At 53.4% G+C, this 22,353-nt stretch overlaps 7 protein-coding genes across 7 annotated transcripts in view; 3 read left to right on the top strand and 4 right to left on the bottom strand.

The window, feature by feature from the left end:
* UMAG_15060 (uncharacterized protein) overlaps window positions 1–1,241 on the bottom strand; it is a gene marked incomplete at both ends in the record, with an annotated part of 1,907 nt that extends 666 nt beyond the window's left edge. Inside the window, one exon of the mRNA XM_011389214.1 lies at window positions 3–1,241. Within this exon, the coding sequence (XP_011387516.1) occupies window positions 3–1,241 (1,239 nt within the window). The remainder of the gene's footprint in view (window positions 1–2) is intronic.
* Window positions 1,242–4,305: 3,064 nt separating this feature from the next.
* On the top strand, window positions 4,306–5,064 carry UMAG_01114 (uncharacterized protein; the record flags this gene model as incomplete). Its single annotated transcript, XM_011388766.1, has 1 exon — window positions 4,306–5,064. The coding sequence occupies one exon, from the start codon at window positions 4,306–4,308 to the stop codon at window positions 5,062–5,064; it is 759 nt and encodes a 252-aa protein (XP_011387068.1).
* A 324-nt stretch (window positions 5,065–5,388) lies between these two features.
* Window positions 5,389–6,894, bottom strand: UMAG_01113 (uncharacterized protein; the record flags this gene model as incomplete). Its single annotated transcript, XM_011388765.1, has 1 exon — window positions 5,389–6,894. One exon carries the CDS (start codon window positions 6,892–6,894, stop codon window positions 5,389–5,391), a length of 1,506 nt encoding a protein of 501 aa, XP_011387067.1.
* A 539-nt stretch (window positions 6,895–7,433) lies between these two features.
* UMAG_01112 (uncharacterized protein) lies at window positions 7,434–8,506 on the top strand (the record flags this gene model as incomplete). Its single annotated transcript, XM_011388764.1, has 2 exons — window positions 7,434–7,760; window positions 7,844–8,506. The coding sequence occupies 2 exons, from the start codon at window positions 7,434–7,436 to the stop codon at window positions 8,504–8,506; spliced, it is 990 nt and encodes a 329-aa protein (XP_011387066.1).
* Window positions 8,507–8,787: 281 nt separating this feature from the next.
* Window positions 8,788–10,635, bottom strand: UMAG_01111 (uncharacterized protein; the record flags this gene model as incomplete). The annotated part of the gene is made up of 1 exon (XM_011388763.1): window positions 8,788–10,635. The coding sequence occupies one exon, from the start codon at window positions 10,633–10,635 to the stop codon at window positions 8,788–8,790; it is 1,848 nt and encodes a 615-aa protein (XP_011387065.1).
* Window positions 10,636–12,261: 1,626 nt separating this feature from the next.
* On the bottom strand, window positions 12,262–12,635 carry UMAG_11285 (uncharacterized protein; the record flags this gene model as incomplete). The annotated part of the gene is made up of 3 exons (XM_011389106.1): window positions 12,262–12,303; window positions 12,393–12,496; window positions 12,593–12,635. 3 exons carry the CDS (start codon window positions 12,633–12,635, stop codon window positions 12,262–12,264), a joined length of 189 nt encoding a protein of 62 aa, XP_011387408.1.
* A 478-nt stretch (window positions 12,636–13,113) lies between these two features.
* On the top strand, window positions 13,114–21,027 carry UMAG_01110 (uncharacterized protein; the record flags this gene model as incomplete). The annotated part of the gene is made up of 1 exon (XM_011388762.1): window positions 13,114–21,027. The coding sequence occupies one exon, from the start codon at window positions 13,114–13,116 to the stop codon at window positions 21,025–21,027; it is 7,914 nt and encodes a 2,637-aa protein (XP_011387064.1).
* Window positions 21,028–22,353: the final 1,326 nt, after the last annotated feature.

Genomic DNA, 22,353 nt, shown 5'->3' with positions numbered 1-22,353 from the left:
GAAGCGCCAGTCTGACAGGGACTGGCTGCCGGGCTCGAGAAAGTACTGGATGTGGCATCTCCAGCATCGGATAATACGTGCACGTGGTCTTGCGACGGAGCAGTATCTGAACTCACAACTGGATCTTCGTAGACAGACCAGCCCGGCAGAGGCCTAGCAAGCACGCCGAGGAACAGCCCGGACTTGGCTAGCGTCAAGCTGTCAACCGGCTGCTTTGAGGTCATGTCGGTTAAGTTTGGCAGTGTTGCTGAGCGCGGTTGGCGGTCAGAAATAGAACCGGATCGCAGACGCGTTTCAGCCAGCTGGAAGGCGGCAGCATTCTCCTCGGAAGGAGCAAAGTAATCGACTATTTTGCGGGGACTTGGGCTGACGAGCGGTCCGGCTTCAGCTTCCTCGTGAGCAATGGCGATCTCGATGTGCGAGACACGATGCTTCTTTTTAGGTAAGCTTTGCAGCGCAGAGTTGGGGGCGGATGGGGCAGGCTGCTCCAGAGGTGTGGTGCTTCCCGTTTCAGCCTCGGAAGCGTCTGTGGATGCGGCTGGGCGTTGAAGCAATGCCGTGATTGGCGACTGCGCTTCTTTGCGATTACGCGGCGGCGTCAAGGGAGGCTCTGCATGCATGTATCTATGAGAGATAGGGATACGCGGCTCGGACACCCTTTGCGTCGTGGGACTGGGTTCAACGTATTGATGGGGCTTTGGGCCAGATGTGTGGGGTGGACGATGCTGTCTCATGTTACAAGGGGTAGTTGATGGCCCCTTTGGGGTGGAAGGTCTGTTGACAGAATGGTGTGGCATTTTCTTGACATTGTGCGGAGAGAAATGAGACGGTCTGGAAGCGGAGCCGGGCAAAACCGGGCTCGCTTCAAGCGGATCATCAGTACCAATTTGCTTCGAGGGGCGGTCGCCAAAGAGGCGTCGAGGGAGAAGCGAGAGTTCGGTTTCCGACATGTTGTCGTTGTCGCTGGAAGCGATCGAGGGCTGTGTGGAGGAGGATGGCGATGCAACTGAGCCCTCACGAACAAGGCGATGGTTCTGCAGAATGGCTTGTTTGTGCGGAGATACAGAGATCGAGTTTCGTCTGCTTGCAGTCAGCGAGGGCGAGTGGGATCGAGAGCGAGAGCGAGATGGCGTTTTGAGGAGCTTATCGGGGGAAGTTTTGGGAGAACAGGCCAAAGACTGAGAAACGAATTGATGTAAAGGCAGCTCAGCGAGCGGAGCTCTCGATGATGTAGACGTCATTGAAATCTCCTGCCTATCGGATTTGCGTGATGTTTGTGGTGAGCTTAAAGGGATTTTGCCCTGTGTTGAAAGACCAACGAGGAGCTTTGGCGAACGTCTCTGGTGCCGGCGTTGATGGTCAATCGGTGTGGTGCTTGTTACAGCCACACACACACGACGCGGGTTTTGAACTTGACCACAGAAGCGGTGTCTCTGGCACAAAGTTTGTTCGCACAATATGCGTGGAACGAGGAGAAAGTGGGGTGCGTGTTTGAGCAAATGAGTCGGGTACAAAATGTAGGGCTGCTGTTGTTGAGCAAGTTGTACGCGTGTAAGGAAACGGAGAACGCGTCTCGTGCACGATGTGATCTCTTTGTGAGTTGAATAGACTTCGCGTGATTGCTATGTCGCCGATGCGCGTGAGGATGGTGTGGGAAGCCAAAAGATAGATGGTAGTAGTAAGCTGAAGTGTATTGATATGAATTGAGATGACCAAAGGTAAGACGTGTTGGCGAGAGAGATCCACGAATCGACGAGTCTGCAGGCGCGATGCACGATTAGCTTTCCGCTGCTCCACAAACATGAAACGTGAATCACGAATAATAAGTTAACACGTAACACTCGTGTCTTTGTCTCTGCGAGAAAGTAGGGTTTTTTTTAAAAACCGTGAACCGCCATTTCAAGCTACGTCAGCTGGATGCAACGGATGAGCCAGTCTGGAGCAACGGTGTGCAGGCAAGGCCCAACGCAAGCACTTCACCGCCTGACCACCAGAGGCATACAGTTGGTAAAAGGTCAATCTGTAACGGTAACCTTCACAAAGGCGGCACGTGTTGCACTGGCCTGATTTTTATCAGTACTGAGCAGGTACAGCCATCCTCACTGTAGTCACTATCACGGTGCAGTTTAGTGTCCTTTCTACTGAAGTGGGGAATGCCAGGCTTTGTAGCAAGTGGTACTGCAGCTTCTTTTGGTCCGGTAGAAAGTGGCTTGTATATGCCTCAGATCACGGCAGACGGCTGGAAATAGCTCTTCGATAGATGGACAATTGACAATTAGCATAGCGCCTGCCGTCGCAAAGACATTATTTGCCTCGTCTTGCCGGTCCTGATTTAGCATCTGAAGTGACGGGAGAACGGAACGACCAGACCGAGCTTAATAACATGCATTATAAAGTCCTTGCACTGTAGTTGAAGATTACACGGCTGTAGTCTGGGCACCTTTTGGGTGGAGCGGGCTGCTCCACCCTCGTGACTAGATTGCAACTGCATTCGTGAGGTGATTCGTGATTCGTGATTCCGGGTCTCTTATCGGCTCCCAGTCATGTGTCCAAGATCCTGCACGAACGTGACACTCGTGACTGCTACATGAGCTTGCCTGCAGCCGTCAACTGTTCTGGCGTTTAAGTATCAGCAATCGTGAATCTTTCGCCTTTCCTGGACCTCTACAGCAAGTGCAACAGGGCGAGACCGTCCGAGAAAGCGGAGCTCAACTCGTCCACTTGATAGCTTTCTGCCTTTTCAGCTAACTTAGCCGTGATCTCATCGCTTCTCAACATCACCACAGCCGCGCACTAATTGAGGAGAACCGCGTTCTGGCGTTGAATATCACGTGCTCCTCCAACGGATCAAACGGAGATGTGAGCTCCGAGTCGTAAATTAAGTCACGAGTAGCGTGTTAGATTATCAGATTGTTCATATTAATCAGTTACAGTCACGAGTCACGAGTAAGACTAGACCCACGATCCACGCCAAAATGACGGAGTTGTTTGTGGCGTACTTTAATCACGAATGCAGCAGAACGTTGTGAGCCGCGGCGGTTGTGCGAAAGCGCGGCTGCGACTCTCAAAGGCCCCACACATGCAGGTTCAGGTTCGGTTCGCTATGAGCTTTCGAGCCATTTGTGATCACACCTACAGAAGTCACACTCCGAGAGGCGTGCGAAGCTTTTGAGGAATATCACTCTACTAACGATCGTCGAAACGGTTTTGAGCAAGGGCGTCTCTGTTCGAGGCTTGAGCTTATCTGGATGCTGATCTCGACACATGCTTTAGGGCTTGCACTTTGATTTGTAGCGCGTGTTGAAGCCAGCTGATCAACTTCAACGCTCATACAAGCAAGAGCGCAACCTGTGGGCACACTGCATGGAAACACGACACTGAAGTTAGGTTGCATTGATTGCTTTCATGTTTGGTCAGGCAAGATGCGAATTATGATTCAGTGCTCGTCTCATCCCTTTGCGGAGACGTGCGTTATTTGGATTCGCACCCCGCGATTCACGGTGACGACAGAATCGTGAATCACGAATTGAGCTAGGCTCGTTCGTGTTGGGGCAGCCGCCTGCACTGCTGCTGCCCTACCATTTTGAAGAAAAGAGCCATGCCAGATTTCGAAACTCCGAAATCGAGCATGGATAAACGCTCTCTCACCTCTCTCTCTCTCTCTCTGTCTAAAACCTTTTCGTGATTCGTGATTGCTATATAGTTGCCAAATCATGGGCGTGCATGCGGTTGCGCTTCAGAAATGAACGTGAGACGAGCTCAAAAGTGGAGAGTGCAGGAAAAGAAAGAAAAAAGTAAGAGCTGGACTGCATCATATGGGCGTTAGCCGAGTCTTCATTTCTGGTCTCTTTGCCTAGAGCTTGGAACCGCTCGACTGCGACTAGCTCCCGGCTGCATAACGAGCCTGTGATAGCTACGCTGTTTCCAACCAACCTGCGCCCTTCCCTCCAGGCCAGGTCCTTCTACTGGCACTTCTTCCCCAGCCTTGCCTATTACAGCTTCGACTTGACTAATGTATAGATGAGGACACACAAACCCTTCCGAGCTTGTCTTCATTTGTCATTTGTTGTAAGTCACCACCATTACCACACCTGAACGTCATCCTCCATCCAGGCATTGCTCTCGCTCAACGTCGCGCCTTGTAGCTGGCTCTTCCAATCCCATCCACAAGTCTTACACGCTAGCACGTTTCTTTCTTCGCATCCAACGAGCTCCCTAATCAGGTTAGGTGCATTGGAATCGATTACATCAAGCACGATCTCGACGGAATAGCAAACACATCCACCTGAAAGCCCAGGTTTCACCATGTCAGGACAATTTCGCCTTCACCCCGAGCCTGGAACCGAGCGCCATAGCCCGTTCCGTCCGTGGCGCAATGCGTACTCCACGATCCGCAATGGCGGCATTGGGAGCGGTTTACTTCTCCCTCACGTGCTCATGCCCATTTATGGCGTCTATGTTGTCCTCCACAGATCCGGCTACTGGACAGCCGAATTTGAACGTGGTCTTGCTACCCTCATTTCTCTGATTCAGGGAATATCATTTGGCTCGGTCATTGCGCTGTCCATCGTTCGCTACAGCGCCTCAGGCAAGGCCATCAAGGGTCGACGAATCAAAAACACGGCAACCGACGAAGAAGACTCAAAACAGCATCGCATCGAGATGGCTCTTCGCTTCAGCATCTACATCTTTGTTGCCACTATCCTGTGGGAATACCTTGTCCACTCCAAGTACTCGCCCGTTGCTGACGAACAAGCGCGTGAGACCTCTTCGGGCTTCTTGACCGCCACAGGCTCTTTGCGCAGATTCTTCAACAACGAGAGCTTCCTCCCTCAAGCTCAAGAGAGTCGCGATGCAACTTCGGGTCTTGGTCTCAACTACGATCTGCATGACAGGGCGAAACAGTTCAAAAAGGCCATCGACAACTCGCCTCGCATCCGCATCCCTGGCACTACTGCGCCACAGAAGAGCATCTTCCTCGAGACATACGAAAAAATCTGGAAAAGGATCACCAGCGGACCTCGCCCCGGTCTCTTTGAAATCGGACCCAAGAACTGGAAGTAGACGCTGCAGGGCGCCATCACTACAAAACACAGACAGCTCGCAGCCAGAAGTGACCAAGATAGCTCTTATTCATTAACCCCGTCCCATCGTAATTCATATGGCACCACGAGCGACAGCATCTCAGGAATCATCTGCAAGTCTGTTTGTGCGGACGTCGTTGCCTTTGGATCGACACGCGCTAGAGAGGTGTATGTTGTGCTCAGTTTGCCATCACATCGGAAGCTTTTCGCAGAGTAATGGAATCTTGTCGAATCAAAACTAGTACCCAGCAATCACGAAAGTTGCAACTGCCGTCTGCGCATGTGCTTCATTGAGCGTATCATTTCAACTGTTGAAGAGCCTCGAATGCAGTTGATCGTGTCGTGCCTGAATGATTTCGCCCAACGGGAAAGTGGTTGCAGGAGCCCAGGTTTGGGTCCAGAATCCTCTTTCGCTGTTGGCCGCGTTGGGCGTATTGCTGGTCAAGTTTGTTCTCGGCTGGTTCCGAACGCAGAAGAAATCATCTTGATCCTCGGGCCAGTCCCAAGCCCAACCTTGTGTTGGATCGTCGTCATTCACAGGAATGAGCTGGCCTTTTCCGGTTCGTAGTGGCTGCACTTTGGGTCGCAATGCTGTAATTGGCGAGGAAGACATTGTCGCTGTGGTACGGAAGGATTTTGCCGAGGGACTTGTGGTGGCAGTGTTTGGTTGATCCGCAATGGTATACGCCGAAACATGGTCCTTGGTTTGTGAGTCGTCGTCGATCCGCATTTGCTCGTCTTGCGCCTCTGCATCGTGCTCAGAGCGACGGTTGCACATCGATACAATGTCGATCTCTAAACAACCTTGTCTCTCCATCTCGCGAAGGATGGCTTGGACCACCGGTCGCATCTGAAACCGCATCACCTGGTGCGCCAAGTACGGGCCCAGCGTATTCAACCTAATTGAGCTGGAGAACAACGACCTAGCCTGGAGGAACAGGTGTAGAAACACGCTCTTTTTCAAACCTACTCCCAAACAAGCTGCAAACACGGCCCAACAAACAGGCAGGTGGCCCTGCATCTGTTCTTCGGCTGTCGCGCTCCGAGCTGCAGCGCGACGGATGTCGAGTTTCATTCGATCGACGAGTGTTGCTGCGAGATCTATTCGCGATGCATGTGCGCTGTCGTGGGATTCAGGGGAGGGACGGTTGTGCTGGGATGGCGGTGAGAGCATGGGTTTATAGGCTTCATGCTGCAAATTGACCGGCTTAGCAAAAGCCTTTGAGTATAGAGTGAGTAGCGCAATCCCTTGCGCTTTCGATGCTCTTCTTGCAACGTGATTGAGCAGCAGCGTGTGGTAGGAGTAGTCCAATTTCGCAATCGTCTCGAGACACTCGACCAGCCTCTTGTCTTCGTTCTGCTTGCCATCATGCTGCTGCGCTGGCTCGCTTGAGTTTCGTCTTGCATCCACACCTTGGTCGAGGTATCTCGCCACAACAGTGTGCACGCGTGCGATATATCCAAAGCTCGATCGTGCGTACGAATGGAGTGTCGACTGTGCAAATGATAACGTCGCCGACGAAAGTTGCGCTTGCGAAGGCGCTATCGTCGGACCCTTTCTTGTCACCAAAGGAGACGTTGTTTGGCCGTATCGAGTAAGATCGGATGTGGGACGTGCATTGTGAAGGAGGCCGTGGGCGTAAAAGGATTCTAAACCGGAGGATGCCACGAATCCACCTGTGGGCAGATTCGAGTCTGAAAGCAGCAGCAACAGGTACGTCTCGCGTTCGTCTTCTTCTTGTTCGTTTTGCGTTGCGGCCGAAGTAGCAAGTGACGACGATGAGGCATCGCCCGCCTCTTCCGACTTCATTGAAGGAGGTACTGCAAGTTTGTTTAGCGGAGCGGAACAGAACCCGACTTCGTATCAACTGGTATGGACGATATGGAATAAGTTAAGTTTGTTTGCTTCTTCGAGCTGGATCCAAGTGTGGACCCTGAATCGTGAATGCTTTCGTTCGTCAGGCCGAGCCAATCAGCAACGTGGGTGACAGATACACTTACGGTCACGCTGATAAAGCTCGTGGCTGGATTTAGTCAAGTCAAGTCATCTTTTGGTGTCCCCTTTTTTGTCGATTTTATTTATTTTGTTCACATTCAGCGTCACTTTTTGTTTTCTTCCCAAACGCAGCTGTTCCAGACTTTGGTGGAGCAATATGACGTGTAACTGTGCTGGGCTGCTGCATAAGCCCCACGCACGAAACTGTCAGCTGCGGAAAAAGTATACCCGAGAGAATAGGATTGCCGGACTCTTTGTCCAACGCCTTCTGTGTTGCTCTTGCTCGTCCGGCTTTCCACCACATCGTTTCCTTCAACCCCATCAACGACGTCTTGTGACTCTTGAGAATCGTCATGTCCAGCAGTTCGAACGAAACACGCGCCTCGACCGCAACGACGCCAGCTGCGCGTCTTCGCGAACTTCTGTCGCAACCTTCGATTGTAGTCGCTCCTGGCGTGTTTGACGGCATCTCTGCACGAATGGCACTTCAAGCAGGCCATCATGCGCTGTACCAGACAGGCGCAGGGACGTCAGCTTCACGACTATCACGTGCTGATCTCGGCTTTCTAGCCATGTCAGATATGATCGGTGCTGCAGGTGTCTCGATTATGGCTGATCCGCACATGTTGACACCGGTCATAGCGGATGCTGATACTGGGTTTGGGGGTGCACCACAGGTGGTAAGCTTTCTCATCGCTGCCTGTATCACTTGGTTGTAGTGAGGATAAGAACTGACGAGCCCAAGTTCTGGCTGTGGGTATAGGCTCGAACGGTACAAGAGTATCACCGGGCCGGAATTGCCGCGCTACACATTGAGGATCAAGTGCAAGCGAAAAGGTGTGGACATCTTGATTCGAAGCAGATCGTATCGCGGTCCGAATTCATCTCTCGTATCACGGCAGCGGTTCACGCACGCGACTCTCTACGCTGTGCACCGTTGGATCGGATCCTCATCATCGCGCGCACCGACGCCCTCGCCGTCGAGGGTCTAGATGAAGCCATCGAGCGTCTCAAACTTGCGCAGGCCGCGGGTGCAGACATGGGCTTCCTCGAAGGCATGCGTTCCAACACCCAAGTGTCTACCGCTATGTGTTCGCTACCTGATTTTCCGATGTTGGCCAACTGCGTGACAGGTGGAAAAAGCCCGCTGTGGACAGCCAAGCAGGCACAGCAGTTGGGCTTCAAGCTTGCCATCTTCCCGTGTGCCGGCATTTTCCCCGCTGCAAAGGCACTGCTCGCCAGCTACACACATCTCATCCAGAACGGCATCGGAATTGAAGCCGAAAACGATCCGGCAAAGAGCCAGGTGGATTTGGGCGGAGCTGATCCGATGGGTCTGCGCAATTTCTTTAGGGATATGGGATTGGAACACGAACTGCAGATCGATAGTTTGGTGGCAAGCGGAGCATCACTTGGCCATGTATAGCAAGACGCGACGTCAATCTTCCAGCTCAAGCATGCATGGAGGTGCCATAAATCCTGATTGCAACAGAGACAATGCGAAACGATGCAGTGGTAATGAGAAGCGATTGTCCGTCGTTTGGTATATTGTATATTGAGAATGGTAGTCATGCGGATCGTGAAAAGGTGCCAAAAGGATTCATGTCAATCTGAATGCAGAATGCTGACTCGATGCGTGTGGCCAGAGGTACGTGATGCATGCAGCATGAGGCGTGATCGATAGCGAGCAAGTTGCGAGCGAAAAGACTAGACACGACCGCCGGGCGGAGCCTTGGAGGCTCGCAGCGCAACGATATCGCACCAAATCGCCACGAGAAACAGAAGCGTAGCAATCACTGAACAGGCGATAGCACCATTGTACAAGTTGCACCAGCCTTCGGCCGTCCCGGCAGGACATTTACGTCCCACTGCTAGCGCCATTACCGCCGCTGCTCCCCACAACAGACACAGCACGACGTCCCAGCCGCAATCCCATTTGAGACTCTTTCGTGCAAGACGCCAGTGTGCTTGTTGCTTGATTTTGGCCAGCATACCCAGTTGCTTGCGTTTCTTTGCCTTGCGTTTCTTGCGGCGACACTCCTCACCTGAGACAGTTGCGTCGTCATCGTCATCCGTGTCTGTGTCTGACACGTCTGCACGACCTCCCAGAAGCTTCGGATCAACGATGAGGTTGACTGTAGGGCCCTGTTGTGCTTTGGATTTTTTGCCAAACATGCTCGGTTTGCCATTGCCACCTGCAGCACCTCCTCCTGCGGCCATGATGGGGATCACCAAGCCATGTCCAGCTGCTGGTCCCCCCAAAGACTTGGGCTCGCGACCAGAGCGACAACATGGCTTCAGGGCGAAGAGCCAAAGGCAGACAATGGACGAGATGGCCGAAACACCGTACAAAACGAACGACGCAAACGTGCCAGATGGCGGTGCTTTCTCTTGCGGTCGAATCAGGATGAATCCACCGATGCCCAATCCGGCCGCGCCCAGAGATACAAGGGATTGTAGCCAGCGCGTTGTGGTGCGCAGCTTTCGACGCGGGAGAACAAGACGACCTTTAGCATCGATGCCGCCCATCGGAACGTTCTCTGCCTCCAGGCTGTCATCATCCAACTCATCATCGTCAGCTGCTTTGCTTCTCCGCTTGCTTGTCATTTTGGGTCCGAACTCCTTTTCCAGCATACGGATGCGCTCCTCTTTCACGTAGTCCTTTGTCATTGTTTGGCCATAGGGATGTGGTCCATATTGGCCAACGAGCCCGGGAGCTACATTTCGGCCATGACTGAGCGTCTCACTTTCCCACCCGCTCTGACCTGAGCCTGGCGGCACCATCGTGTAAGCATGACCGTCCGCTGAGAGGTGCCCACCGTACCAGGTGTGAGACCAGTTGGGGAAGCCCGGCAGGGAATCGCCAAAACGTGCACCTGGCTGCGCAATGTCTGGTCCAAACACATCCTGTGGACGTGCGTGAGATCCGGGCAGATGATGAGCTGCATTGATGCTGAACATGTTGGGTGATTCCGATGCAGGCGACGCGTAGGCTGGAAGACTTTGGCGAGACTGGCCCGAGGCTATGGAGAGAGCTCCATTGCGTGGAGCCACTAGATCCTTTGGCGCTAGCTCGTACGAACTTGCCAGCGGCTCCAAATAAAAGCCTCCATCATAGTGAGCAGGCTCATAGCGCTCAGGTTCGTAGCTGCCGGGCATCGCGGGCACGGAGTAGTGGCGGTAGATCAAGTTTTGCTGATCTTGGTATAGTTCATGTCGAGCAGGTGCTTCTGAGAGGGCAGTGTGCGAACCCCATCTTTGTTCCTGAGCAGCCTGGTTGGCTGCTGCGATTTCTCCAAGGTCTCTCTCCTCGTACGAATCCGATCCGCGATGAGAGTGTTGCGGTGGCGGTGGTGGTAGGTGCAAAGGACTGCGAGGTGGCTCGCTGTAGCGCGTTCTGGAGCCATTGGCCTGTGAGGAAGGACGAGCATGTTCCACGCTGAATCGACGCATGTTTTGATGATGATTAGAGAATGATGCAGAGGAAGCAACGGGCGGGTAGGACGGATAAGAGCTTCCCGCCGAGTGGCTGTCGTCTTGATTGTAGAATCGCATGATCGCGACGGGCAGCGCGGTGATACCACGGCTGCCACCGCGCGTGGCGCCGTTGATGTCCCCGTGGTGTGCTGTACAGCGAGACGAACCGGTTGTGCCGACAACGTCTCTTTAAAGATACCGCATGGTGGTTTTGGTAGTTCTGATACTAGAATTACCTTTGCTGGTGATTGAAGGCGTAGCAGTTGACCAAGTGTTGTTGTGAGTCTTTAAGGGGGAAGGTGCATGCACGGATATGCTGTCGACGCAGTGAGATGTGGTTCGGGCTTAGGTTGTGGAACAGGATGAGGGAGGTTGGTGACAGATATAGAGGAAGGAGGAGGGATTCATGCGTGGAGGCTGAGGCTGTGTGAACAAGTCAGAAATGACAAAGCCGGAAGGCAGATGGACAACACAATCACAAGACCCTTTCAGTCACAATTGACGCGGCACAGCTGCGTATCCGACACAGTGCACAGCAAAGACAATCGTGGATCGTGGACCTTTGTCAGCAGATCCACTGCTGAACGGGTTTCTCAAGACACACTCGAAGAAACGCGCCTAAATGTCAACACCCATACAATGTGAATGTTACTGGAACGATGCAACTTGCTGATCTTGGCGCTAGCTCAGTCCCCGCCTCGAGAAGCTCCTGCCATTATTCTGATCGAGTTGCCCAAGTCAGTCGTGCCGCGAAGAGAAGCAAAGTAGGGCGCAAGCAGATGCTGCCAAGAGAGCACCGAGACGCTTGGCCCCCTGTCTGTTTCTCCCTTGTAGTGTGTCAGAACAAGCTGAAGGCGGCTGTGACCCCAAAGCTGTCACAGAGTTTGGGTGACCCTGTGCAAGCTGCCCCAAAGGGAAGTTGAGCAATGCCAATAAACACGTTTTTCGGTTTGCTGATGTTGATCTGTTGTTTTTGACAGCTCTGTCTGTGTCAGTGCCTCGGCTGGCTCCTGTTTCTGCTGCAGCCCCTGTTTGTGTCCGCGCCTCGCCTTTCGGCTGGCACGTAATTTTCGACCTGAATCCGCTGCTCTGCTGCCGTTTTTCTCAGGATTCGTGATCACACGTGCTGCCGAGCTTGAACTTCCACAACCGTTTTCCGAGCCAGACTCAGGGGCTGCTTGCTGCTTGCTTTCTTGGTCACTCCCGATCCGCGTGCATACTATAGCTCTCATCGGGAGAGACACGAGTACAGAACAACCCTTCGCCGATCTCTATGGGCGGTGTCCTCATTGTGAACATCAAGTATCCACATCAAACGCTGAACCACTCTGCGCGGCTCTCATGACTCGATGTCAGTCTGGCGAGGATCGGCGCACTCTAGCAGATGTTCGGAGCACTGTCGTGAGGATGGTAAGAAGCAAAGTCGCACATGTAAGAGCGCCAAATGCTCTTTACTTCTGCAGGACAGCCGTCCTGGCTTCTCTACAGACGAGGGAAGTCAATGGCAATGCGCATAGTTATCTGTTCTGTCCCAAAGATTGTTCGTGTGTCGCAATGATGCCAGGGTCTCCGTTCTGCGGTGTTTGCACTCTCGTGTCGCAGTGCAATTTCAGACTCGAAGTGTGGAACAGGGTACAGATGAGACACCAACACGGAGCTTCGTCAGCGTGAATGATCGGTCTCGAATGCTGTTGCGCGATCAAACTAATGCTTGGCAGCCTCTTTTCGAAGGTTCTCGACGATAGCCTTGGACATGATCAGAAGGCGGAAGGAAAGCTTCCAAGTCAGCTATCTGGTCAGTTGCACTTGCTTTACCCCTCCATCAAAGTACTTACAGCAACTGCTTCGGCGCTGACCCCGCTTTCGATTAGCTCTACACATGCGCGTAGCTGTTCTCGCGAGAGACCTGTATTGAGCAGTTTCGACATATCATGCAGAACTGAAGCCAAGGGAACCCTCAAGGTGTTGGTTTGAGACGTTAGTCATTTGTGTCAGCATTTGTGTCAGACGTGATCCGACCGAGTGCAGCACTCACTGTCCAAACTCTCCTGACTTGCTGCGCTTCGTGCTTCCTCCATCTTGCATTGCGTAGAAGCGATTGTACCGTCGCTCTATGCTGGGAGAAAGGAAGATTGATCGTATTCGTACCAATCCGAGAATTTCGAGCGTGGAGCTCTAACGGCAAGTCAGTAACACACGGCAGAGCGCGTGAGTGTTGGATTCGGCTGGCTCTTTACGCGTCAGCAACACGCGTTCCTGTTGCCACCTTATTATCATTATTCACGAATAATCACGAATCACGAATCGTGAATCGTGAATCATGGAACATGGATCACAAGCATGATGTATGATTTGCAGCGCAACGGTCACATTCACGAATCACGCAGTGTTTTTTTCTAGCCGAGTCTGTCTTGCTCAGCTTCACCCTAGCATCTCCAGAGCATTGCGGCCGCCGCCATCACCTCCATCGTTATCATTGCAGTATCGGTCAAGCTACACTGATCTCCAGTGTCCAAGCCTAAGGAAGGATGAAAAACGCCTATCATCTTTGCAACCATGCTGGCTTCATCTAATGTGTCACCCAATGGTGCCCTCGAAGCTCTGCTCCGCAAAGTGGTAGGCACCAGCATCACCAATGCTGCTTCTGCTTCTGTGGAAACTGCTCCACAATCGGCTGACATTCAAAACAACCGAAGTTCCTCCACTGCGCTCGCAGCAGCTTCGCAGTTCCTCGCAGAGGGTCTCCACCACGCCAAATCGACGCTCGATGAACAGACAGACGGACAAGGAGGCCCTCACACTGAAGAGGAAATCGCACACACGCTCAATCGCCTTCTTATCTCGGGCGTCATTGTGCCGCTCGTCGAATCCTCATCAGACTGGGACCATGCCAACGCGCAAAATTCATCTGTAGGCATAGGCGTCCGGCAAGTCCTCGATACACTGTCTCGAACTCTCGTGGCTTCGCCAAAGTACCTCGAACATCTCTTCGAGCCACGCGATCATGCCGCTGCCACAGCTCCCGTCTCAGCTTCCATCGGCGCTGTGACGCTTGACATGGCTAACACCACCTTTGATGTATGGGCAACTCCCCGCTTACTGTGTGCAGCGGCTTCGATGCTTGCATCAAGCCGCAATGCTACAGCGATGAAAGACTCCCAAAAAGCTCAGCATGCCTTAGACCTCTCTCAACAAATCATCGACCACTTGCAGCAGTTGCTCGCAACATCGACAGAAGCCGTCGGTCAAATTGATAATGTGCGCTATGTTCTCGCCGAGTGCCTACGAGTCTCTGTTCACGCGCTCGCTCAAACCGGGAAGACTTCGTTCAGCTCCACGGCATGTCTTCCCGAATTTGTAATCCCTTCCGTACCTCACCAAGCTCCGATCCGGAGCTCTGCACCCACGCTATCACCCACAGTCTCTTTCTTTCGGACACCGATATCCGATTTCTCGTACCGCCTCTCATCGCGCAAGGATCGGCCTAAGCCTAGCGGTAGCGGCCTTGCCGCTCTCTCCTCTTTACAGATGGATGCCGCATTCTCTTTCCCCCTCAGCGGCGCTGTTGTGGGATCGACCTCAGTCTCAATGAAGCCGGATGAATCCGTCATCAATCGTGCAGAGGCTCTGTTCCTTGTCTCCATAGATATCTGTATCCGTCTGGCAAAAGCATATCCGGTCTACTTTTTGGATCTCGCAGACCACAGCGTGGTCTTGTTTGTCGAGCATCTTCAACATGGGTGGACGTGCGCCAGGCAGAATAGCCTATTTCCGGCTTCATGCATGACTTTGGCTGCAAACGCTTACAGCATCATAGGCAGCCACGCCAAGTTTCTTGGAGAATGCTATTCGAGCCACCTCGTGAGGTTCTTGCAGGTAGTCGCTGAGCACATGTCGTCTCTCGTAGATGTGTTCGACCATCTCGACGCCCAAGATAAAGCGCACTCTAATCTTGTGCATGTTTTCGATTCAATTGGTGATTGCTTCAGCGCTTGTGCGCTCGAGACACCGGATCCACAGCTGGCGATTGTGCTCCAGCCCTATCTCTTTTTGATCACAACTCAAATCCGGCTGGCCGCTCGTTCTCTCGCTGATTCATCGGATCCCATGCAACGGTCTGCCCACATATGCTACGTATCGGCCCTTCTGTTTTCGGTCGTTTCGAATGGGCATTGTCCCGAGGCGACACTCGCACAAGAGCTCGGCGAACAGCTCACCACTTTGCTCAGATTTGCTGTGGACGAACAACAGGCTCACGACGCACGCAAGGGTAAAGGTCACGCTGAAAAACTGCAGCGTCTTTATTGTCTCTGGCGAGACCAAGTACATGCTGGCGCTCCGACGGAGCAGCACGGACGCAAGAATTCGACTCGCGATCGTCTCGATCGCTTCAAGCGTCGCAAGCTCGGTAATTCAGCGACGCCAACGAAAGCCAACGCGGTTTTAGACGCCTTACTCCAGGCTAGACTCTCATCACCAGAGTTTGAAGGTGCCGACATCTATCTACGCGAGCTTTCAAGACGACGTCTGATTTCGCAGTCATTTGCTCGATCCGCTCAAAGGGAAGATTCTACTGATTCAGACGGTGTGCAAAGCTCATATATTGACGACTCTCCCGCAGCAGCAGCCCAAGCAGAGCAAGAAGGTTTGAACACCAAGCTTGACTCGACCGCCGTCGCTGGCCTGTGGAAAGATGCTCACAGCTCCGTCAAAGCCTCCCTTCCCGTCTCGGCCGGAACCCTCAACATGCTGTGCCGCTGCGTTGAGCACTCTGCTGTCACAGAATCGCTTCCTGACAATGGAGACAGGTATGTCGTGAGCATTATCTCGCATTCGTTGCGGTCAAAAGCTCGTAGTTCGCGGCTCGCTGCCAACGAGCTAGCCCTGTTATATCAGATGAGGCTACTGCAGCAGCGAGATACAAGCAACGAGGAAGAGTGGATGGCCCACTTTCTCCAGGTGCCGAAGAGCTACGAAAACATTCTCGCCGACTCCAATTTGGCTTTTGGCCACGAGACCGCGCTGATAGGCCTCGCTCGTCTCTTCGAGTTGCCGGTCGAAGGCTGTCAAGAGGCCTGCTTGCTCACGCTTATCTTGCATCTTGGCCATCCCAATCCGTTCATCAAGGCATGCGCGTACACACAAGTTGTGCAGATCGCTGCTGCACAGCGGTGCACGACATATCAACTGGTCCAAAAGCACTTTGAAAAGGTATCGACGTCCATTGTGGAGCGCTTTATATCGATGCCAGACCTGTGGACGAGTTTCTTGAGCCTGATCAAGATGAACCAGGCCACTTTCTTCAACCTGACCAAGGAATACACGCTGCCTCACCTCATCACCATGATATGCGCTGGTGACGGAACGGCTGAGGTGGGCACAAAGATGATCGAGCTTATCGCACGCGCTCTGGGCACCGATGTCCCTCGACTCTGTCACGACAACATTACTCCCATCTTCCGTTCCTTCTTCATGCGATCTGCCACGCTACGAGATCTGGGTCTCAACACACTTGTCCAGCTCATCGGTGTGGATGCAGCCAGCCTGAAAGCACTTCTTCGCAGTCGCCAATCCGATATTGTTGGTTATCTCGTCGTAAAGCTCGGCAATCGAGCCACACGAAAGGAGGCCTATGCAGGCCTCGAGTTCATCATCGAGACTATTAGTGGTACAGCTGCTGCCAGTAGGTCCAAGGATTCGCTGATGCACAAGTCAAAAGTGGCGACTTTCCTGAAAGGCGAGATCCTCGCCATCCTCACGTGGATCAATCAGGAGCTTTCGGGAGAGCATGGTCGGAGGACTGCCACTGATCTGGCCTTCGCTTTACGCAGCATTGGCGCCCTCGTTGAGATTATCGGACCGCCCATCAGTGCAGTCACGCCACAGATCATGGCCACGCTCAACAGTCATCTTGAGCCAGATGCGCTCAGCCTGGCCACGCTCGAAAGTTGGAAGATCTTTATCAGGACGCTGCGATTCGATGATGTCGGTCCTTTTGTCGGTCAAACCGCTGCAGCCTTGCTGTCAGCTTGGGATCGTTTCAATCCAGAAAAGAAAAAGATCGCCATTTCAATCCTGCACTATCTCATACTAGAGAACGTTTCTTACCTCAAAAACTTTATTGACGACATTCCGAGCTTGGACCGGCTCGATGCCGAGATTCCAGACATTTGCCGCGGTCTCCGTAGTGAAAGAGAGACGTGGAATACTGACCGACGCTTCCGAAACATTCTGGATCGTTCGGCTCACGAGAACACTTCGATCTGCATCGAATCGCTCAGAGAATTACAGGCCTTCCTTGGCGAAGAGCGAGCTTATATCGAGTCTCTAACATCCGGTGACTCGTTCAGTCCTCTCATCGGGCAATGCATTCGCACGCTGATGCACGTCGCAACTCGCAGCGACGCACAGCACACCGACATTCGCGATATTGGGTTTCGCTGCTTTGGGTTGATCGGCGCTGTCGACCCAGATCGAATTGAGCATGCCGTGGAAGAGCCTCTCAAGATCGTTCTGAGCAACTTCGAGGACTCGGAGGAGGCCATCGACTTTTCGATCCATCTCATCCGCGATCTGCTTGTGCCTGCTTTTCGAGCAGCGACAGATACCACACAGCAAAATGGACTTGCGTATGCCATTCAAGAGCTTCTAAAGGTGGCCGGCTTCAATAGCTCCATCCTAGCCACAGGATCCAACGCAAGGACCGTGGGAATCAAGACGAAACAACGTCTTGCAGACTTGCCACCAGACGTCGTCGACACGATTACGCCGTTGCTCGACTCGAGGTATGGCGCGCAGGTGGGAAAGCCTAGCATGCGCGAGACGCCCATCTATACGCACTCGCGCTCGTACAGCGATTGGCTGCAAAGCTGGACGAGTCGACTGATTACCAAGACGGTGGAAAGATCCGACGCCTCGGTTGCGGTGTTTGCCGTTGCTGGAGCGACCAAAAGTGCTGCAGGCATTGCGTCAACCATTTTTGGCGTTTTTCGCGTCGCTATCCGCTCGCATGACGTGGGCATTGCGCGTCATCTGCTACCGCATCTCGTACTGCACTCAATCATCTCTGGTGACGACGCAGAACGAGAAGCGATTGTCGACGAGATTCAAACGGTTCTTAGGGACCAGGTCGAGAGTCACACCAACTATGAGGCCGAAAGGAAGCTTTTGACGGCTCAGACGCTGTTTACGATCATGGATCATGTTGGAGTGTGGATGAGACGCAAACGACAGGACCTCGCCAAGACCTCACGCCGTCCCAGAGTGGCTCAGGGCGGAGAAGAAGTTTTGGTGATCGTCGAGTCGATTATGCATCGCATCTCTCAAGAGCTGATGGCACAAGCGTCACTGCAGTGCAAAGCATACTCACGAGCGCTGCTCAATTTTGAGCTGCGTGTGCGCGCTATTAGATCAGAAGGCAAGGACGACCACCACTTGCAAGGCTACTACGAGAACATGCACAGGATCTACGCCCAGCTGGACGAACCGGATGGCATGGAGGGCATCTCAACGAGGGTAATTTCTCCTTCGCTCGAGCATCAGATCCGTGAGCACGAGAGTACTGGACGATGGACCTCGGCTCAGAGCTGTTGGGAAGTTGAAATTCAGCAGCGACCCGACGACCCTGAACTGCATCTCGGCTTGCTGCGTTGCCTGCGCAATTTGGGTCACTACGATACCATGCGTACGCATATCCGTGGTGTTCTGAGTGCGCATCCCGAATGGGAGGACCTGCTCGATTCATTCCGAGTCGAAGGTGCATGTATCCTCGGCGACTGGGACGAGGTCGAGGCACGTACCAAAGGCAGCGAGGCTAAGAGCCCAGAGCATTCGGTTGGTCGAGCGCTACTCGCTATGCGACAGAACGATGCCGAGGTGTTTGGCAAGGTGCTGGTGCAAGCGCGTCAAGATCTTGGTAAGCCGCTCGTGGCTGCCGGCAAGGCGTCGTATGGGGGAGTGTACGGCTCGGTATTGCATCTGCATATGCTTCAAGAGCTAGAAATGATTCGATCACATGCGAGAGTTCACGAAGACGACCGGGCTAGAGAGCTTATGGGAGTTGTTGCGCCCGATGCTGGCTCAGATCTGAACCGATCGCTGACAGCACGACTGAATGCGACACTGCCCTCGTTCCGGACACAGGAGCCGTTGCTGAGCCTCAGAAGGACCGCGTTTGCAGCGCTGCTCTCTCGGCTAGGGTCAGGGAACGAAGTGGGCGAGGCGTGGATTGCTACGGCCAAGATCGCTCGTCGTGCAGGCCACATACAGGCAGCCTACTCTGCTACTTTGCAGGCGGGGCAGAATCAGGCTACGTTTGCGTTCGTTCAGAGGGTCAAGCTGCTCGCAAAGGAAGACAAGACGCACGAAGCGATTCGCGACTTGGCCAATTCTCTCAACACCCTGACAAGCACGTTCAAGCCCGGTCAGCTAGGCCGCGATTCCGTCACGAGGCTCATCGAGCTGGAGAAGACTGACTCGACTGGTAGAGCTTTGCGAATCGAGCGCGCCACGTTTGCCAAAGCACGTCTGTTGCTCGCGCGGCTTCAAGACTCGACGTTGCGATACACGGTCAACGAGATTTTGGACCGATACAAAGAGGCGACCAAGGAGCAGCCCAAATCGGAAAAGATGTGGTACCATCTCGGACATTTTCAGGACACACACGAAGGTCTGCTGCCCAACATGACGATGCAACGCTACAACGTGTGTCGCGCATTTCTGCGCTCAGCTCACGTGGGCACCAAGTTCTTCTATCGAACGCTGCCCAGAGTTTTGACTATTTGGATGGACCTGGCTGCGGACGAACAGATCCTCGCTCACGGCAAAAAAAGCAGCAGCAGCGATGCAGAGCTTGGTCAAAAGGTGGCTGCTTTTACAGAGTTGAATGATCAGATGACAAAGTACACTCGACGACTCAAACCATTCCAATGGCTAGCTGTGTTCCCGCAGCTGGTTGCGCGCATCGTACAGAAGAACGAGGATGCATGGCTTGTGCTGCAGGAGATCATCTTGCAGGTGTTGCTGGCGTACCCGCAACAGGCCATGTGGTTAATGGTGGCTGGTGCTAGCTCGAAGGATGCCGAAAGAAAGAAACGGTATGGCGAGATCGTCCATCGAATCAGCTTCAAGGGTGGCTCGAGCCACAGAGAGGTGAGCAAGGTGGTATCGTCGTCGCAACGACTTGCCAAAGAGCTTTTGCGTATGTGCGACTATCATGTCAGCAAGAACGAAACGGTGCTCAGCATCGAAAAGCTGTTTCCGGGGCTGTTGGAGGTAGCCAATACGTCGGAGCTGCTGTTGCCGCTGCAGAGCTCGATGACGGTGTTGCTTCCTTCGAACCACTTGATCTCGGCGGATCACCGGCCGTTTGCAAGTAACTTGCCGACGATCATGAGTTTTGAGGACACGATCGAGGTGATGAACAGTTTGCAAAAGCCGCTCAAGATGATGATCGTTGGCAACGACGGCAATCGGTATCCGTTCCTGTGCAAGCCTAGGGACGATCTGCGCAAAGATGCACGGCTGATGGAGTTTGACTCGATGATCAACAAGCTGCTGCAGAGCCAGCCCGAATCGCGTAAGAGGAAGCTGTACGTGCGAACGTATGCTGTGCTGATCCTCAACGAGGAGCACGGGCTTATCGAGTGGGTACCGCACACGGTGGGGTTCCGGCACATTCTGACCAAGCTGTACAATGCCAAAGGAGTGCAGATCTACACATCGGAGGTCAAGACGAACATGGACGATGCGCGGATGGCGCGGGATTCGAGGACGAGCGAGATCATCTTTGAGACGCGGGTGCTGGCCAAATTTGCGCCCGTGTTTCATGAATGGTTTCTGGCAACGTTCCCGGATCCGACGGCGTGGCTGCAGGCGCGATCAGCGTATGCACGGACGGCCGCCGTCATGTCGATGGTGGGCTTTGTGCTGGGTCTAGGCGATCGACACGGAGAGAATATTCTATTCGATTCCAACAGCGGCGACACGGTGCACGTCGACTTGAACTGTCTGTTTGACAAGGGACAGCGATTCGAGATCCCGGAACGAGTGCCATTCCGACTGACGCAGAACATGGTGGATGCGATGGGCGTGACGGGCTGCGACGGTGTCTTCCGCAAGAGCGCCGAGATTACGATGGGAATTCTGCGTGACAATCGCGACTCGCTGATGAGCGTGCTGGAAGCCATGGTACACGACCCGCTCGGCGAATGGAGCGTTCCTGAGGACCGACATCGAAGCAAGGGCACTGGCCGCAAGAATGATGGACGTGGCGAAGATCCGCGAGTGGTGGAAGCGCGTCGGGCGCTGGACCCAGTGGCCAACAAGCTCGATGGGCGATTGTACCGGCTTGGATCGCGCGAGCCATCGCCACCATTTTCGACGAGCAACCTGGTCGACGCACTGATCAAGGAAGCCACGAGTCATTCGAACCTGGCAAAGATGTACATCGGATGGAGCAGTTGGCTCTAGTTTCGATTGAATCCACGGTTTGCAGCTGCATACAGTAGGATATACATGTTGACTGTGTGGGTACTCGAAGCTGTAACGTGAGAAGCAAGCGCGAACCGGAGCGGTGGCTTGTGGTGCGCTGGAGACCTAACGTGGGGTACTAGACGCCAGGATCGACAGTGCATGACGGAACTAGAATCAAGATCTTAATTCGGAAAGATCCACGATTGTGTCGGCGAGCGAGCTTGCCAGTCGTGAGTCGTCAGTGGGGTTTTGGAGAGTTGATCGATAGCGACGCAATACCGGCTTAGGGCTAAGCTGGAAATCGTTATCAGCGCTCGTTAGGCAGCAAGGCCAAAAATACAGGGCCAAGCCATAAAAACCAAGCAAAGTCGTGTCTTGTCAAGACAGGACGATCCACCACTCGATCTCGTGCACTTCATCCGTGTTCGCCTCTCGGAACTGGCCGCAAAGAGGGTGGCAAGATCGGATCAAGTGGCGATGAGGCAAACGAGCGAGGCGGCAAGCGAAAAAAAAAACACCCCGACACGCTCTCGCAAACGTAAAACAGATCGATAGCTGTGCCAGCTGCGCTAGCAGCAAGCAGTCATGAGTCGAGATCCAAATCGTGAATCGTGAAACTAAAATTCTTGTCTTCTGCTAACTTAGCTCTGTCACGCTGTGTCGGCAACGCTCCGACTTGCGCTGTCGGGTCGTCCGTAAGCTGTCAATACGAAGAGATGCGTCTCAGCGTTCCGCATGAATGATCATCTGACCCATTCCTTATATGATCCACAGCGTCAGCATGGCGAACAACGGTTCAAGTCGAGCGACGTTGCAAGCCAAGTCATGTCCACAGATGCAGTCTGTGGGAGCAGTACTGCGTCCATGATTCGAAAACAGCCTGTCCCAACCACGAATGTAGATCATGCAACAATCACGAATCACGAATCACGAATCGTGAAGGAATTGGTCCTGCTAACGAAATCCGAAAATCAAGAATCGCGTCGAATTCAGGAAAGCAGGCCACTCAGACTGCAGCGCACACAGGTGCTCGCGCTGTGGAGTTCCCGCATTTTTTGGGGAGGTTTTCTCTTCTGGTCAAATCATAACACGCACCCTGTGCGCAGTCTGGAGAGTGGCACGGAGTGGGCGAAGCTGAAGCGACTCATCACTGCAAACACGGAAATGTAAGTTATAACAAAAAAGTAACTCGTGACTTCCACTTTTTGTGGATGCTGCATGTGCAGGGTTCAGATGCACACCTTGGAGATCGCCACACAGCGACACGCGCAGAAAGAGAAAGAGAGAGCGCCGAGTGAGCAAACTCACTCTGTGACTCACGAC

The sequence above is a fragment of the Mycosarcoma maydis genome, chromosome 2 (genome assembly GCF_000328475.2).
Source record: "Mycosarcoma maydis chromosome 2, whole genome shotgun sequence".
Taxonomy (NCBI): domain Eukaryota; kingdom Fungi; phylum Basidiomycota; class Ustilaginomycetes; order Ustilaginales; genus Mycosarcoma; species Mycosarcoma maydis.
Note: the sequence above shows the minus strand (reverse complement) of the source record. Positions and strands in the feature narration are given on the sequence as shown.